Raw genomic sequence first — 19106 nt, forward strand, 5'->3', positions numbered from 1 at the left:
CATTTCAGGATCATTAGTCTGGGACAGGACAGGCATTGGTCACTGGGTGGTGAGCAATTACACTGTGCATCACTTCTTTGTATATATTATTATCATTATACATATATATACATTTATTCTTATTATTATTTTATCACTATTAGTTTAAATTTTATATTTTTGTTATTATTAAATTGTTCTTATCTCAATCCACAAGTCTCCTTCCCTTTTCCCCTTCAATTCTCTTCCCCATTCCCTGGGAGTGAGGGAGGGTGAGTGAGTAGCTGCCTGACCTTAGTTGCCAGTTGAACTAAACCACAACACTCCAGCTATGCACCCTCCCAGCTTCTTGTGCACCTGCACAGTGTCAAAACTAGCAATCTGAGAAAATCCTTGATGTCTTAGCAGCAACTATCAACATCAGTACATTGTCAACATTCTTCTCAGACCAAATCCCATACTAAATCCAAAACACAGTACTATTCTAGCTACTAAGAAGAAAAATAACTCTATCCCAGCCTAAACCAGGGCAATAGCTAATGGCAACAGCTAGTTATTTTGACTAAGCATATACAACATCATAGCAAAATTTATTTTTACTCTATTACACTTCACACAGGCATGTTCCATCTGCCACTGAGGTACACTCCATTTCTCCATGACATTATCACACCACTCTTGAAAAGACTAATGCTGCTGCTTAATCTCATGGTTTGAGCCAATTTATAAACACTAAGCCTTGGCTTGCTGTCAGATCTCTTCACTACCTGCCTGACAATCAAAGATGATAAAGAGCGCAGACTGTCACTTTTTACCATATAATTTTAAGGTACCCAAATACCTATTGCAAAGCTAATTTACATTCTGCAAATACTGTTCTAGAAGCAATTTTTTTTATGGATGGAATGGAGCTATACAATCCCATTGGATTTTTACTATGTATCATGATTGCAATCCTCTTCTAACACACAAAAACAATCCAGGACCACAAGCCACCTGAACTAATAAGGCAAAACAGTTCATTAAGGTAATAAAGATTTCTATCATTTGAAATTGCAAAGCTGCAAGGTAATTAATCCTCAGCTCGCAAGAAAGTTGAAGGAAATTAATATGCTGAATTCAATTGATAATTGATTGAAAAATGGTCCTATTTTTTTCGGGGGGGGGCGGAACCACTGAAAACAAAACAAACTACAACCCAAAAACCCACCCTACAACACGAAACCACTCTGCAGATTGAACATGGACATAACTGATGCAGAGACAGCTTTTGAATGTGAAAGAAACAAGACCACAATTATTATTTAAAACCCTGGCCAGAAAATGTCAGTGTCTGGAAAAGAACAGGATATAGGTTTACTTTGTTCCCTCTCATAATGAGGTTCTAGTGAGGGTTGTTTTGCCTCAATTCTTAATGGCTTTTTATTAAGCTTGATCTAAACTAACACTGTACAAGTGCAACATGCAGAGACTGCTATTTGTGCACAGTCTGCAAATCACCAGTAGGTTTCTCCTCATTCCCAATTTCTCATTCTTTGAAGGGTCATCTTGGAGAAATACACTGCCTGGAAGAATGTGCCCTTCGCATATCGACAGAAGTGCTACCAAACTGCATGCCCTGAAATGCATTTAGAAAATTATATTCATGCACCTTCCAAAACTCTTTTTACAGCAGTTGCCCATTGCAGTTCACAGTATCTTCCATTAATACATGAAATGGATTATTATTATTAGCTCTGACAGACAAACAATGTGTTTTTTTGTTGTTTTATACATACAGCTCCCCAATTCCTTCTTCACTCAGAAGTGAGAATTATGCGAGCTCTCAATAAACCTGATACCTGTTTAATCTCAAATCAGTTCTTCTGGATCTTCCAGATGTTCTCCAACAAGCCAATATAATATCTGGAAAAAAAAAAAAGTCTGTATTTAAAGCTTTCATAGCAATAAAGCAAATCACCTGTTTACCTGTGTCCTGGTTTTAGCTGGGACAGGGTTAGCTCTTCTTTTTAGCAGCCAGAAGAGCTCCGTGTTTTGGTTTTACTCAGAGGCTCGCTCTGAGAATAATGTTGATAGCAAGCTGATGTTTGTGGTTGGCACTGAGGCCTCAAGGACTTTTCAGCTGCCGTGTTCTTGCCAGTGTGCAGGAGCACAACAGGATAAGGGGGGAGCATGGCCGGGACAGAGGGTCCACAACTCTCCTTACAATTTGTACTTGAACTTAAGATTGAGGCCAAACTGGCCAACTAGTATTCCATATCATGCAGCGTCATGCCCAGTATAAAAGTGAGGGTCAGCTGGAAAGAAGGGCTTTTGCCCTTCCAGGACCCTCACTTTCGGGTTCTCAGAGTGCTTTCTCTCACTCGCTCTCTATTTCGGGGCCTCCCGTTCATCCGGGATTGCGGTATCAGGTTTTATCTGTTTCGGGATTGCAGCTTCGGGACGAGACGGACCTCGGTCAAGGGGTGGTGAGCAATTACACTGTACATCACTCGTTTGTGTATATTTATCCTTGTACATATCCATACATATATATATTGGTAGTGGTAGTAGTAAATTGTTCTTATCTCAACCCACGGGTCTCTTTTCTTTTTCTTCTTTGATTCTCTCCCTCATCCCTGCGGGTGGGGATGAGGTGAGTGAGCGACTGTGTAGGGTTTCGTTGCCAGAGCGGCCTAACCCACGACAACCTGATTAATGAATTTTAACTTCTTAGAGAGAAAAATGGACATTTATTAAACTGCATTAGATAATATCTCTATGCAATATTCTGTCTAGTAATAAGACATCACAACTAAAAAAAACAACAACAAACAAAAAGAATCCCCAAACAACCAACAACCTATTCCAACAGGTTGGGAAAAAAAGCACTAAAAAAATTTTTCTAGTAGGGTAAAAATCTCAGTAGCAATGATCACTAGTGAGATTAATGGACTGATCCAATCTAGATACCAGCTTTCATTTTGATACCATTAAGGGATCAGAACTGAGACAGACTGATAAGGTCATGGATAAAATCATAGAATCATAGAATGGTTAGGGCTGGAAGGGACCTTCAAGGGTCATCCAGTCCAACCCCCCTGCAAGGAACAGGGATATCTCCAACTAGATCAGGTTGCTCAGGGCCTCATCCAACCTGGCCTTGAACGTCTCCAGGGATGGAGCATCCACCACCTCTCTGGGCAACCTGTTCCAGTGTTCTACAACTCTCATGGTAAAAAATTTTTTCCTAATATCCAACCTGAATCTACCTCCCTCTATTTTAAAACCATTACCCCTTGTCCTATCACAACAGGCCCTCCTGAACAGCCTCTCCCCATCTTTCTTGTAGGCCCCCTTGAGGTACTGGAAGACCGCTATAAGGTCACCCCGGAGCCTCCTCTTCTCCAGGCTGAACAGCCCCAACTCTTTCAGCCTGTCCTCATAGGAAAGGTGCTCCAGCCCTCTTATCATCTTCGTGGCCCTCCTCTGGACCCTCTCCAACTGGTCCATGTCCTTCTTATGTTGGGGACTCCAGAACTGGACGCAATACTCCAAGTGAGGTCTCACAAGGGCAGAGTAGAGGGGGAGAATCACCTCCCTCGACCTGCTGGCCACACTCCTCTTGATGCAGCCCAGGATGCGGTTGGCCTTCTGGGCCGCAAGAGCACATTGCCGGCTCATATTGAGCTTCTCGTCCACCAGTACTCCCAAGTCCTTCTCCTCAGGGCTGCTCTCGATCCATTCTCCGCCCAGTCTGTATTTGTGCCTGGGATTGCCACGACCCAGATGTAGGACCTTGCACTTGGCCTGGTTAAACTTCATGAGGTTGGTACGGGCCCACCTCTCCAGCCTGTCAAGGTCCCTCTGGATGGCATCCCTCCCTTCCAGCGTGTCGACGGCACCACACAGCTTGGTGTCATCGGCGAACTTGTTGAGGGTGCACTCCATGCCACTGTCCACGTCACCGACAAAGATGTTGAAGAGGGCCGGGCCCAACACGGACCCCTGAGGGACGCCACTCGTGACCAGTCTCCACTTGGACATCGAGCCGTTGACCACTACTCTCTGAGTGCGGCCATTGAGCCAATTCCTTATCCACCGAGTGGTCCATCCATCAAACCCATGCCTCTCTAGTTTAGAGAGAAGAATGTCGTGCAGGACAGTGTCAAAAGCTTTGCACAAGTCCAGGTAGATGATATCCGTTGGTCGACCCTTGTCCACCGATGCTGTCACCCCATCATAAAAGGCCACCAAGTTGGTCAGGCACGATCTGCCTTTGGTGAAGCCATGTTGGCTGTCACCCACCACCTCCTTGCTCTCCATGTGCCTTAGCATGGTTCCCAGGAGAATCTGCTCCATGACCTTGCCAGGCACAGAGGTGAGGCTGACCGGCCTGTAGTTGCCCGGGTCCTCCTTGTTCCCCTTTTTAAAAATGGGGGTTATGTTCCCTCTCTTCCAGTCATCGGGGACCTCGCCAGACCGCCACGACTTCTCAAATACAATGGCCAGTGGCTTGGCAACTTCATCCGCCAGTTCCTTCAGGACCCGCGGATGGATCTCATCAGGTCCCATGGACTTGTGCACCTTCAAGTTACTCAGATGTTCCCGAACCTGCTCTTCAAGTACAGTGGGCGGTGGTTCATCCTCACAGTCCCTGCTAGTTGTTTCCACAGCTTGGGTGGTAAGACAAGAGGCTTTATCAGTGAAGACTGAGGCAAAAAAGTCATTGAGTAACTCAGCCTTCTCTATGTCCCGGGTAACCAGAGCACCAGTATCCTTCCGGAGGGGGCCTACGTTCTCCTTGGACATCCTTTTGTCCCCTACATACCTATAGAAGCTTTTCTTATTGCTTTTTATATCCCTTGCCAAATTCAATTCCTTCAGGGCTTTAGCCTTCCTCCCTGGTCACTCGTACAGCTTCTCTGTATTCCTCCCAGGCTATCTGTCTCCGCTTCCACCCTCTATAGGCTATCCTCTTCATTTTCAGTTGGTCCAGGAGTGTGGAGAAACCTTTTGGCTGCTGCAGCATCCTGTGAAAGTTCTTTCCCTATGCAGGCTAACTAAGAAACACCTGTAGCTCGTTACACTGGGAAAGTTACCTTGAAACAGGTGCTGTAGCACTCAGCCAATCACTCTGGGAGATGGATGGTCAAGTGACCAATAGCCTTGACCCATCTAGCAAACCATGTGACTCCTGACTATTTAAGGCAGGGCGTTTACTCCTAAGGGGGAGGCATTTCCTCCTGAGCCTTGGAGGAGTGTGGGCTTTCTGTAGAGTAGAGCCTAAAGCCTTTGCATTAGAACATTGGTCTGCTTGGAGCTGCCTGAAGCCTTCCAGCTGCGACAACTGGTGACCCCGATGTGATCCAGCCACAACTAAGATCTGAAGGTACGTGCTTCTGTACATGGGGCTCCAAGGGATGAACTGCAAATTAGAATGATGGGACAAAGCTCCACAAAAGAAAGCATGATGTTCTCCATTCTCAAACCTGCAATGACAATTGCAGGTGCTAAAATAAGTGATGAAGCTCTCTGTGAGCTGTTAGATTGGGTGGCAGAGCATGAATGCCTGAGCGACCTCAACACCCCCTTTAGCTCAGAAGTGTGGAAGCAGCTAGGGGATAAGCTAATCTATGAAACAGTATTTGGATGAAAGAACCTGACCGGTCTGCTACGTATTTGGGGAACTGTATATGATGTAATGCAGAAATGGATGGTAGAAAGGAAGGAAAAAGTATTGCCAGATTCTGATGAATCTGCAAGTGAAGTTTCTGAAGGGGGCGATGAGTTATCTGAAAGGGGACTGACCACGGGTAGTGCACCAGTTGTGCCCCCGCTGTCCTCAGATATGGAGAAAGTTGTGGGGACTGCACAGAAGCTTTACCCCTCCCTGCGAGATTATGTCCAACCCAAGTGTCCTCCTTGTGATTTTTTGCGGGAATGCTCCTCCGGACAAGACAAAGCATTGGAGCGTCCCCCACCCTTTGCCTCAACAGCCTCCCCTTCTTCTGCATCTCAACCGGCTACTTCAGCCATTACAGCAGAACATGTTCTTCCTACTGCTCGGCCATTGGCCCCTCAACCAGACCAGGCACCACAAGGACAGTTCCCGGGCATGGCACCCTGGTTTACCGCAACTTCATGTCCTGCGGCATCACCCATAGCGCCCGGCTATCTGCCACGGGCACAAATGGAGCAACCCCGAACAACGCATTTCATAATACAGCAGGTTATGGCAGGTTTGCAAGGAATGTCGCAACAACTAACGGCATTGATGGAAATGTTGCGGCAGGTTACTGCTGCCGAATCCGTACCGGGACAACCTGGGCTGGCCGTGCCAACCGGCCCAGCAACAACCCCGGAAGTGGTGCCAAGCATGCCACTGACAACAGCAGTGGCACCTTCACAGACAGTGGTGCCGACACAAGTTTCTGCAACCCAGACTGCATCTCCATGGACTGTTCCACAACCGGCCACAGCCTCCGCCTTTACACGACCCATTGGCCCAGTGTCTGCATCCTGTCAGAAGCCATTGGACACACCCCTGCCTGATGATGTTTCATCACTGCAGGAAGCCGTGGCGACAGTCAGACAACAACAAACATGGCCGGCCCACAACTGTCCCTGGACGCTTCCCGAATGCAAGGTGACTGTGCGTCCAAAAAATTCAAAACGGTTCTGGGAAGAAGTCAAGAGGCGGGCTCTGGAGGCTGGTGACTGGGATCTAATAGAAAAAGTTGGGTTGCCTGAAAAGGGGTCTGAGCAGATTGTTCAGGGAAGTAATGAACGAACAGAGGATCTTATCCAAGCCTTCCCAGTACAAAAGGTGCTTCCTAACTCAGGTCAAATTGACAAACACGAAACCATCGCCTGGAAGGTAGTCCAAGACCTGCAAACCAAGGTAGCACAATATGGCTTAGACTCTCCTCAGGTCATGCAGATCATCAGGATATTAAATACTGACCTACTCTCCCCATTCGACATTAAACATCTAGGCCAGGTATTATTTCAACCAGTACAATATACGGTCTTTGAGGCCAATTGGAGAAGAATGGCTGAGAGAGCTGCAGCCGGAAATATGCAATTACCCCCAACTGACCCCAGATACGGAGCTCCAGCAGATGCTCTACTGGGAGCCAATGCTTTCGCTGACCCCGATTTTTCAAGCTACATGGCACCCCCAGGTTCTTGAGCAAGCCCAAAAGATCGGCGTGGGAGCTCTATTAAAGGGCATAGATATGGCTGCCCCAAAAACATGGTATGTGAAGATTTATCAGGGGCAGAAAGAACACTTTTTATCTTTCGTAGAGAAAGTTGCTGCAGCCCTTGAAAAACAGGTCGAAGATGAAAACCTGAGACAACTACTATGTAAGCAGCTGGCAAAAGACAATGCCAATGAAGAATGTAGAAAAATCATAAATTCCATGCCAGGGGAGCCTACACTAACAGAAATGATTGAAGCATGCTCTAAGCTAGAATCTGAAAGCTATAAGTCTGCTCTGGCCACAATTCTACAGCCTATTCAACCCAAAAATGCTGACCCAGAACTGAAAAGACAACCTAAGAGGGACAATAGACAAAGACAGACGAGACAAAGAAGAAACAAGGATAACAGGAGACCTGCTCGCTGCATAAGATGCAATAAGCCAGGTCATTCTGCAAGATATTGTGAATCCTTGTATCATGCCAATGGCCGACCCCTGACACGTTTGGGCAACTTCCCCAGGAGCGCAATGGGGATGTGCGCTCAGACAGAAATGTTTCCCCAGAGCATGATACCAACCCAGGCTTACTCAGCCAGCTTTCAGCCAGCACAAAGGGATCAGCCGGGGTGGATGTATGCACCGCAACAACAGTCGTCTTAGAATCCTGTCGGGTCTATAAGGTTCCCTTGGATGTGTTTGGGCCTCTAGGACATGGGCTAAATGCATTATTGGTGGGAAGATCTAGTACCACCATTCAAGGGATCTTTGTTCACCCAGGAGTTATTGATGCTGACTTCACAGGACAAATTTGTGCGATGATTTCCACACCCACCCCCCCTGTCACAATACCGGAAAAGACTCGGATTGCTCAGCTTGTACCCTTCAAATCAAGTGTCCCTAAGGCAAAACAACAGAGTCGTGAAGGTGGTGGCTTTGGTTCCACAGGACTTTGGCAAGTTTACTGGACTGTGGATATCTCCAGCCAAAAGCCACAGATGACTTGCACCTTAATATTGCCAGATGCCCAGCCCTCCAGGATTCAGCTCCGAGGTTTGATTGACACAGGGGCTGATGTGACAATCGTCTCCTCCTCCGCATGGCCTCCTACATGGCCTTTAGCCCCTGCGACCTGTGGTGGTAAAGAACGCAGAGGGTCAAACAGCTACAATTTGGCCCTATGTCACTACAGCTCCCCTCAACCTCTGGGGGCAGGATATCTTGGCGGCCTGGGGAGTAAGTATCGGGACAAATTTTTGATGGGGGCCACTGTACTGAAGGGCGCACAGTATCCTACGTTGCCTTTGCGATGGTTAGCAAACAAACCCATCTGGCAACCCCAGTGGCCCCTACCAAAAGAAAAATTAGTTGCCCTTCATCAACTAGTTAAGGAACAATTACAACAGGGACACCTTGAACCTTCTACCAGTCCCTGGAATACACCTGTCTTTGTAATTAAGAAGAAATCAGGAAAATGGAGATTGCTACAAGATGTCTGAAAAATCAATGCAGTAATGGAAAGCATGGGGGCATTGCAGCCTGGTATGCCCTCACCCACCATGATTCCAACAGGGTGGGAAATCTTGATCATTGATTTGAAGGACTGTTTTTTCATGATCCCCTTACATCCTAATGACAAACATACACAATTAACCATCTTATGGTGCCATCAAATTCAAATAATCCCATTATTTTGAATCACTTCCTTTCGTTGCAGTCTTCAGGTGAGACGCACCTGCCCCAAGCGAAAGTTTGGATACGGGACCTACTCACTAAGATGTGGGAAGGCCCATATGAGCTTATTGCTTGGGGTCGTGGGTATGCTTGCGTTTCCACAGATACTGGGATACGATGGCTACCCGCAAGATGCGTCCGCCCTGACCTGCAACATCAGAAACAGAACAGGCAACGTCCGAACGATGGCCAGAATGGAGATCATCCATCAAATGACCCTTCTAATGGAAATAATGACATCGGCCATCAACCTGTTCCTTCCACGAGTAGAGACTAAATTTCAAGTCTCCGTTGGAGTCAGAATGTTAGAATTAATAACTAAATGTATGACTGGTTTGCTAGATGTATCTCCCATGGTATTGCTGAAAAATCTCCCTGCTTGATTTAAACTAATCTTAAAACAAAAAGGGGGAATTGTGGAGAAACCTTTTGGCTGCTGCAGCATCCTGTGAAAGTTCTTTCCCTATGCAGGCTAACTAAGAAACACCTGTAGCTCGTTACACTGGGAAAGTTACCTTGAAACAGGTGCTGTAGCACTCAGCCAATCACTCTGGGAGATGGATGGTCAAGTGACCAATAGCCTTGACCCATCTAGCAAACCATGTGACTCCTGACTATTTAAGGCAGGGCATTTTACTCCTAAGGGGGAGGCATTTTCTCCTGAGCCTTGGAGGAGTGTGGGCCTTCTTTCGAGTAGAGCCTAAAGCCTTCGCATTAGAACATTGGTCTGCTTGGAGCTGCCTGAAGCCTTCCAGCTGTGACACAGGAGCTCCTTGCTCATCCACGCAGGCTTCCTGGTCTTTTTGCCCAACTTGTTCTTTGTTGGGATGCACCTCTGCTGAGCTTGGAGGAGGTGCTCCTTGAATGTGGACCAACTTTCCTGGGCCCCTCGTCCCTCCAGGGCTGCCTCCCATGTCACTTTGCCCATCAGGTCCTTGAAGAGGCCGATGTCTGCCTTCTTGAAGTCTAGGGTACAGAGCTTGCTGAATGGTTTCCTTGCTGCCCCATGGATCTTGAACTCCACCGTGTCGTGGTCACTGCAGCCAAGGCTGTCCTTAAGTTTCACATCGCCCACCGGTCCCTCCCTGTTGGTGAGCACAAGGTCAAGCATGGCACCCCTCCTTGTCGGCTCCTCTATCACCTGCAGGAGGAAGTTGTCATCCACGCATTCCAGGAACCTCCTGGACTGCCTGTGCCCTGCCGTATTGTCTCTCCAACAGATGTCAGGGTGGTTGAAGTCCCCCATGAGGACCAGGGCTTGTGACCGCGAGGCTGCTCCTATCTGGCTATAAAGCGCCTCATCTGCTCTGTCCTCCTGGCCAGGTGGCCTGTAACAGACCCCTACCGTAACATCCCCTATCCGTCCCCGTCCTCTAATCTTGACCCATAAGCTCTCTGTCAGCTCGTCCTCCGACCCCAGGCGAAGCTCCACGCACTCCAGCTGGTTGCTGACGTAGAGAGCGACACCCCCTCCTCATCTCCCCTTCCTATCCTTTCTAAAAAGCTTATACCCCTCCATGTTGACACTCCAGTCATAGGAGTCGTCCCACCACGTCTCCGTGATGCCAATAAGGTCGTAGCCCTGCTCATGTGCACGCATCTCCAGCTCATCCTGTTTATTTCCCATGCTGCGTGCGTTGGTGTACATACACTTTAGCTGGGCCCCCGACAAAGCCGACTCGGTGGCTGGAGCGACAGGGGTTCTCTTGGGTGGCAGTGTAAGTTCATTTGAACATACCTGCAATCCTTCCTCAGCCTCTGGACCCTCGGTGCTGGCACTGGCGCCATGCTGATAGCGGTGGGATGAACTGTGCTCCCCCTCCCCCAGCAATACTAGTTTAAAGCTCTTTGCACAAGTCTGGCAAGCCTTTGTCCAAGCACCTTCTTCCCTTTCTCGGTTAGGTGCACACCATCTGCCCCTAGCAACCCAGGCTTCTCAAAAATTACCCCATGGCCAAAATACCCAAAGCCCTGGCTGTAGCACCAGTCCCTGAGCCATGAGTTAACCTGCCAGATACGTTTGGCCCTTGCAGGTCCCTGCCCCTTGACTGGAAGCACTGATGAGAACACTATCTGTGCTCCAGAGTCCTTGACTGTTGCACCCAGGGCCCTGAAGTCCCTTTTGATGTTTTTCAGGCTGCTGACAGCTGTATCACTGGCACCCACATGAAACACCAGTAGTGGGTAATAGTCTGTGGGCCGTATGAGGCTAGGTATTCTCTCAGTAACATCCCTGATACGAGCGCCTGGGAGACAGCATACCTCCTGAGACAGCGCATCGGGTCGGCAGATGGGTGCCTCTGTACCTCTTAGGAGGGAGTCACCCACTACCACCACGCGCCTTTTTTTCTTGGTGGCGCTAGTTACCACACTTGTTGGTTGAGCTGCCTCGTCTTTCTCCAGTGCCTCCCCCGAGGTGCTAGGTTTTACTTCTTCGGTCTGCAGAGTGGCAAAGCGGTTCTGCAGGGGTATCGTGGGGTTCTGGGGAAGCTGCTGCTTCTGCCTGCTGCGCCGTACAACTTCCCATTTGTTGGCATCTTCTGCTTTCTTACTTACCTTATGTGTCAGTGGAGGGGTTTTTGGTTGGTGCACTGGTTGCTGCGGTTCGGGTGCAGACTGCGCCTGGAACCAAGTATCCAGCTCCCTCTCAGCCTCCCTGATGTCCCTCAGCCTCCTGACAGCCTCTTGCAGTTCAGCCACCTGCCGCAGGAGCTCCTCCACCTGGATGCACCTTCTGCAGTCAGGGCTGGTGCCTGCCCCAGAAGTAGGATCCAGGCACTGCCTGCAGCCCAGGGTCTGCACCGCAGCCTCTCCCCTTGGCTGTTCTGTCTGCACGGAGGCATCGACTACCGCAGGGGGAGCCGGTGCAGACCTCACGGCCGAAGCTGCAGCCCTTGCTCTAAGGCGGGTGTTGGCCATGTTATCCTGAGAACCAGGAACAGCAAACGCCCCGGGTCGGCGCCTTCCCTGACACGCCCTGCCTGCGCGAACTGCCGCGCCCCTAGTTCTGCCGCGCCGCGCCACGCCCCTGTTTGCCCGCTCCGGGTCGCTGCGCTCCCCAGGGCCGTTTAAATCTCCCGCGTCAGTTTCCGGGGCCGCCCCCCCGCGTCAGCAGTCACGTAGGCACTGCCGGAACCGGGACACAGGAGAACCTGGCTCCCCGCCGGCGATGCCTCGCTTTTGCCTCGCTTTTGCCTCGCTTTTGCCTCGCTTATTCCGCCCCAATCCAGCTCCCGGCCGCAGAACTCACCGTCCTTGCTGCCGAGCGTCGCTGAATGACCGTTGGTGCTGACTGACCGTGTCAAATCATTCAACACAGCTTTAATTCATGTGCTCCAAGACTAAGCACTTAGTCCAGTTTTCCCATAAAACTATAGATATCTAGAAAAAAAACATATTTTAAGTTAACTGTAGTCTGGTGTTCACACCAATGAGAGACTGGACTGAGAAAAAATGCTAACAGCATGATCTATAAAAATAGAGACCAGAGTAAACACTAGCAGTTAGATTATCAGCAGTGTTATTAGCACTCCAGTTAAAAAGAAACATTCTTAACAGCTTCAACTAGACCTGGCAAGCTAGTATCTAAAGCAAAAATAGCAAACACTAAGACAGAGCTTAACCAATTTATCTAAAAGCCACTAGTTTCAGACTAATGAGTCTTAAACTTAAATCTTGCTAGATGCTGGGTAATCACTCCCTATAGACACTACATCTTTATCTCCACTCAATCAGTTATTGTTTGCTTTAAAAGAGGAGCCTTTACTCTCAGTAAAAATTTTCTCTCTTAGAGAGGTATGGGAAAAAAAAGTAGGGAAAGTCATATAAAAAAAGGGAAACTAAAAACTTGGTTGGTTTGCTAACATGCCTTCTATCAGTCCTAGGTTTCAGACAACTAATACTACTCTACAGGTGATCCTTCCAATGATAGCGTCCTCAATAAAGATGAGAACCCTGAAAAAGTACTCTCTTTTGCGTCCTCATCTATTCCATCAACATTTCTTGCACTGGTGGTTAAAACATGCCTCTCCACTTCTGCTTGTTCCTCTTTTTCAGTATGTTCTTTCACATCACAAGTTGCTTCCCTTGCCTTTCTAACACTACAGTATCCCTTCCATCTCACAGGAAAGCTCCGGAGGATGAGCATCTCTGGGGACTGCCTACTTAAATTCAGTGCATATAAAACCGGAACTTGATCACAACCACCACCAACAACTGTTTGAATCATAGAATGGTTTGGGTTGGAAGGGACCTTAAAGATCATCTAGTTCCAACCCCCTGCTATGGGCAGGGACACCCTCCACTACACCAGGTTGCTCAAAGCCTCATCCAACCTGGCCTTGAACACTTCCAGGGATGGGGCATCCACAACTTCTCTGGGCAACCTGTTCCAGTGCCTCACCACCCTCAATGTAAAAAATTTCTTTCTTATATCCAATCTAAATCTCCCCTCTTTCAGTTTAAAGCCATTGCCCCTTGTCCTGTCACTACATACCCTTGTAAAAAGTCCCTCTCCAGCTTTCCTGTAGGCCCCCTTTAGATACTGGAAGGCTGCAATAAGATCACCCCGGAGCCTCCTCTTCTCCAGGCTGAACAGCCCCAACTCTCTCAGCTTGTCTTCATAGGAGAGGTGCTCCAGCCCTCAGATCATCTTCATGGCCCTCCTCTGGACTCACTCCAGCAGCTCCATGTCCTTCTTATGTTGGGGGCCCCAGAACTGAGTGCAGTATTCCAGATGGGGTCTCATGAGAGCAGAGCAGAAGGGGAGAATCATCTCCCTGGACCTGCTGCCCATGCTGCTTTGGATGCAGTCCAGGTGTCCTGGTTTCAGCTGGGACAGAGTCAGCCCTTCTTTTTAGCAGCTAGAAGAGCTCCGTGTTTTGGGTTTAGTCTGAGACTTGCTCTGAGAAGAACGCTGACAGCTCATTGATGTTTGTAGTTGGCACTGAGGCCTCAAGGACTTTTCAGCTGCCGTGTTCTTGCCAGTGTGCAGGAGAACAACAGGATAGGGGGAGCATGGCCGGGACAGGGGGTCCACGACTCTCCTTATGATTTGAACTTAGACTTAGGATTGAGGGCCAAATTGGCTAATGAAGTATTCCATATCATGCAGCGTCATATCCAGTATAAAAGTGAGGGACAGCTGGAAAGAAGGGCTTTTTCTCTTCCGGGACTTTCACTCTCGGAGTGCTCTCCCTCTCTCACTCTTTTCGGGCCTCTCACTTGTCCGGGATTGCGGTGTCGGGACTTATCTGTTTCGGGATGAGACAGGCCTCGGTCAAGGGGTGGTGAGCAATTACACCGTACATCACTCGTTTGTATATATTTATCATTGTACATATCCGTACATATATATATATTGGTAGCAGTAGTAGTAAATTGTTCTTATCTCAACCCACAGGTCTCTTTTCCTTTTCTCCTTAAATTCTCTTCCTCATCCTCGGGAGGTGGGGGAGGGTGAGTGAGCAGCCGTGTGGAGTTTAGTTGCCGGAACGGCCTAAACCATGACACCAGGACACGGTTGGCTTTCTAGGCTGCCAGCGCACATTGCCGGCTCATGTTGAACTTCTCAACCAGCACCCCAAGTTCCTTTCCTCAGGGCTGCTCTCAATCCATTCTCCGCCCAGCCTGGATTTGTACTTGGGATTGCCCCGACCCACGTGCAGGACCTTGCACTTGGCCTTGTTGAACTTCATGAGGTTCTCACAGGCCCACCTCTCCAGCCTGTCAAGGTCCCTCTGGATGGCACCCCTTCCCTCCAGCATGTCCACAACACCACACAACTTGGTGTCATCTGCAAACTTGCTGAGGGTGCACTCAATCCCACTGTCCATGTCTCCAACAAAGATGTTAAACAGCACTGGTCCCAGTACCGACCCCTGAGGAACACCACTTGTCACTGGCCTCTACTTGGACATTAAACCGTTGACCACAACTCTTTGAGAGCGACCATCCAGCCAATTCCTTATCCACCGAGCCGAGTGGTCCATCCATCAAAACCACGTCTTTCCAGTTTAGAGACAAGGATGTCGTGTGGGACAGTATCAAATGCTTTGGATAAGTCCAGGTAGACAATGACAGTTGCTCTTCCCCTATCCATCAATGCTGTAACCTCATCATAGAAGGCCACCAAATTAGTCAGGCAGGATTTGCCCTTAGTGAAGCCATGTTGGCTGTCACCGATCACCTCCTTTATAAAGTAAGCCACTTGTCTGTTCAACAAGCCTACAAAGGAGTCAGATTTTTAAGTTTGATCAAGTCCTTCTGGATTTTCTCAAGTATGAAAGTCTCCTATTTTGCCAAGTAACTGAAACATATCTGTTAAGCATTATTAAAACCAAAGGGTTGGTATGTTTTATCTCATTCTCAAGCACCTTAGTGGCCTTACATTAGCTTCCAATATATTGTGGGTGGACTTCCTGCATCCTTCACTTTCTGCAGTCTTTAGCTTCTAACCCATAACTCATCGCTATAGCTTTTTTACTTCATTTAACTAGCAGATAGACACTTTTCACTACTATGACATAACCTCATTTTAGATCTGATATTTTCTAAGCATCTAGTAAGACATCCTTAATTGATTTCACTTTAAAACTGGAGTAGAAAAGAAATTTCTATACAGATGATTTCGCTGAATGGCTTTCAAGTGTTTTTTTTTAAAAAAGGAACAAATAAACACTGCTGATTAAACTTTATTTTTATTATGTAAAATCAAAATCAATTCATAGTCATTTATACTTTATCAAAGACAAAGAGATTTTAAATATGCAATTGGTTACTTGGCACCTTTCAATGTCAGATGTCACTCCAAATCCTTCTACAATGACTTCTAAAAAATATTGCATCCATCATCTTTTTTAATGAACATTAGCAGTATGAGACCACTTGCACATAAAAATTAAGTTTCCTGTATGTGACTGCAATTTGATGGTCCATAGCAAGCTATTTATTCTGTGGCTTACCAGAGAGAATACCAATTAACAGTCAAAACCAGGTAAAGCTATTTTAATCAAAATAGCACTATCCTTTTCCCTCACTTTGTCCCTCCTAAAATATAGGCAGTTATTTTAACACACACACACACACACATCACTTCTTACCAAGAGCCAGTGATATTAAACAGACCAAGCATAAGCTTTTTATTTTTCCCCCTCAAACAAGAGTACCTAACACTTCTTTCTTTCTAACAATCCTTAGAATTATAGAATCACAGAATCATTTAGGTTGGAAAAGACCTTTAAGATCATCGAGTCCAACCATTAACCTATTACTGCCAAGTCCACCACTAAACCATGTTCCTAAGTGCCACATCTACATGTCTTTAAAATATCTCTAGGGATGGTGACTCAACCACTTCCCTGGGCTATCAGTCCTTGATGACCTATATTTTCAATATCTTTTTTTTTGTATTAGAATAAAGTTTTTGTCTGTCTGCACATGATTTACTATTCTATTTGCCTCTCCTCTGTAACTGATATTCACTTCAAGTTACTCTCTTCAGAGAAAAATCTGTCATCTCTTTTTGCCCTAAAACCAAGCTACTGTTTCATAACAGGAAACCCCATCCCTTCTGCAGCAATTACCTAGCCAGTTAGCTCACTTTTATCATCATCTGCCTTTGACCTCATTGGCTCACTAGCAGGAGGAATGTCAGAAGATCGTCTGGACCTCTAGAAACACAGTGTACATGCCTTTTATCCATTTATACATTACAGTCTTCTAACTGTCTTGGTGTAAAATCACTCAAAAGGAGAGTTTGTCTGTCTTGGACAGCTAAATATCTTTATGAATGTGAAATCTGCAGGATGACAACTTGATGGTAAATGGATGTTCCTAAATACACAGCACTCTTCCCATACTACCCCTTCCCTAGAAATCAAAGGCAATTCATTCTTCCTGCTTTCTGAGTACAAAGCTGCTTTGGCCTGAACTAGCTACAAACTAGCCAACTGCATTTTCCACTCTTATTCAGTGATAGCCAATATTTCTCATACTGATAGGGAGTTTTAGAATACATCAGTCTGTGCAGTTCTCCACACCATTGTTGTATGACCCTCCAGACACAGTAACAGTACTGGAAGAAATCTATGTATATATAAACTTGTACTTCATATAAAAGAAAATATTTTGGCAGAAAAACAAACTATGGCACATCCATTACAGCTCCCCGCAGTTGCTTATGACATCATTGGAAGTAAAGCATTTTACGAGGTAAGCATTTGTGCCTCATTGTCATTTCTTCCCATTAGCAGGAAAAATTAACTTTCATATTATAATGGATATAATTATATAATTAAGGGAAAAAATGAATACAAAAATAAATAAAAGGAGAAAATAGTCAGTTGGGTCTGTGAGTGATGTTGAAAATATATCGTAACTGAAGAAATAGGCACAGACATTCTTGTACCAGTAAACTGCATTGACGGTTGGGCTCGATGATCTCTAAGGTCTTTTCCAACCTAGAAATCTATGACCAAGATCTTCAAAGACAACTGCCAAATCCAAGAACTGCTTATGCAATGCAAGAGAGAGTTTCCTAATACCTAGCATTTGCATAGAATCAAACAAATTAGCCTGGATGCTTTCAGAATGAACATTGTTTTCCTTAGACTATCCAATTCTGGCCATGTGACAACCAGGAAGCTTATCATGCAAGCCAACGCTCTGAAAACCTAATCTTTTTTTAGACAGACTCTGTTAGCAGCATGCACGTTTTAAGTGACAAACTAACTACTATCCTCAAACTAAAATAACATTCAGCAAAGTAGTCTAAAATATTTTAGCGTTTAATGTCCATGAGCCTGAGAATCATTTCACCTATCAAGATAGCTTGTCCATACCTCTTCTGCACTACAGGGAACACCAGGCTGACAGAACAGGTTCCCAAAATGCATTGCCAAGATAAAACACATCTTGTGTTGACCAGATTAAACTTTATAGCTGAACTTCATGCCAGAACTTGTCAATAGAACTAGGAAGGGGGATATTTGGGCCAACATTTACTGCTACAAGGAGAAGTGAATCAGCAAGTCAAGAGAGCTCACAGATTAAATATGCAAACCAGAGCTTATATAAGAAGCTTGGAATGTGTCCAAAAAACTACTGAAATAAAGGAGTCACAAGAATACTGAAGGGATGGGATACAGGGGTCCCTCTTTAGCCTATGCTGTTTTCTTTATTCAGGTGGAAGCTTTGAAGGCAAGACAATGAAATAGGATTTTCCTTGACTGACTCTACACACAGCTCCAGAACTGCATCCTTAAATAAAACATAGTCAGAAGACAAAATATACAACATCGCTCCATTGCAAAAGAAGCTGCAATACTCTGTACAAGTGAAGATTTCAAGAACTAGTCAAATTAATCTATTAGGCAGAGTATGAATTGCAAAAAGTAAAAAGAAAAATAAAAGACTTGTTAAATTTTACCATCTAACATTTGGTCTTAAAGTTCCTTTCATATATTTCAGCTATACACAAGTAAGAACTCATTTATGGTCAGTATATTCACCAAGTATTTCAATACCTGTAAACACACATTGATACATTACCTTCATACTGGACCTAAGCATTTAGCAGTGTGCTAATTGTGGATTTAGCAGTATGACAAATTATGGCACCTTTTCCAGAAATCTATTCGTTATAACACTTTGAAAAGTTAAAGAATACACACTCAATTGGTATTAAGAAGCCTCTATCCAAGAGAACCACAAGACAGCACAAACGCTTACTAGGTCTCTTATGATACCTACAGTAAACATGTCACCATAACACTCTTTAAAATTCAACTATTCGGGATCTGCTTGCAGCCGCAAGCATACCACAAAGCCAACATTTGCTTCCTCATCCTGTTCTTCTTAGCTAGTAGAGATTTTCTTACTTCAATAAAGGCTCATTAATCAAGTTTGCCAATGAACCAACAGTTAGGAGTGAACAAGGGACTAGACATAAAATAAGAGAAAACACGACAAAGCAACAAAAAATAAACTATAGATCAACCATTCCATTTGAGTTATCTTAATAAGACTTAACACAAGCGTTAAAATGCCAAAACAAGCAGATCCACAATGAAACTATGATTATAAAACAAGATTCTAATTCAACATAAAATTATTCTCAACAAATAGGTCTATCAGCCTGTTTTCTTATGCTTATTAAGGAATGTTATTGAACAACATGAATAGCATAACAAAGGAAAGGACACTCTCTAA

General features: G+C 45.8%; 1 protein-coding gene across 1 annotated transcript in view; it reads right to left on the reverse strand.

The window, feature by feature from the left end:
• LOC147526232 (uncharacterized) overlaps positions 1-11816 on the reverse strand; it is a 40625-nt gene extending 28809 nt beyond the window's left edge. The window contains exon 1 of the mRNA XM_086630105.1: positions 11454-11816. Coding sequence (XP_086486231.1) covers positions 11454-11816 — 363 coding nt within the window. The remainder of the gene's footprint in view (positions 1-11453) is intronic.
• Positions 11817-19106: the final 7290 nt, after the last annotated feature.

Source organism: Tauraco erythrolophus, chromosome W (assembly GCF_009769465.1).
Source record: "Tauraco erythrolophus isolate bTauEry1 chromosome W, bTauEry1.pri, whole genome shotgun sequence".
Lineage (NCBI taxonomy): Eukaryota > Metazoa > Chordata > Aves > Musophagiformes > Musophagidae > Tauraco > Tauraco erythrolophus.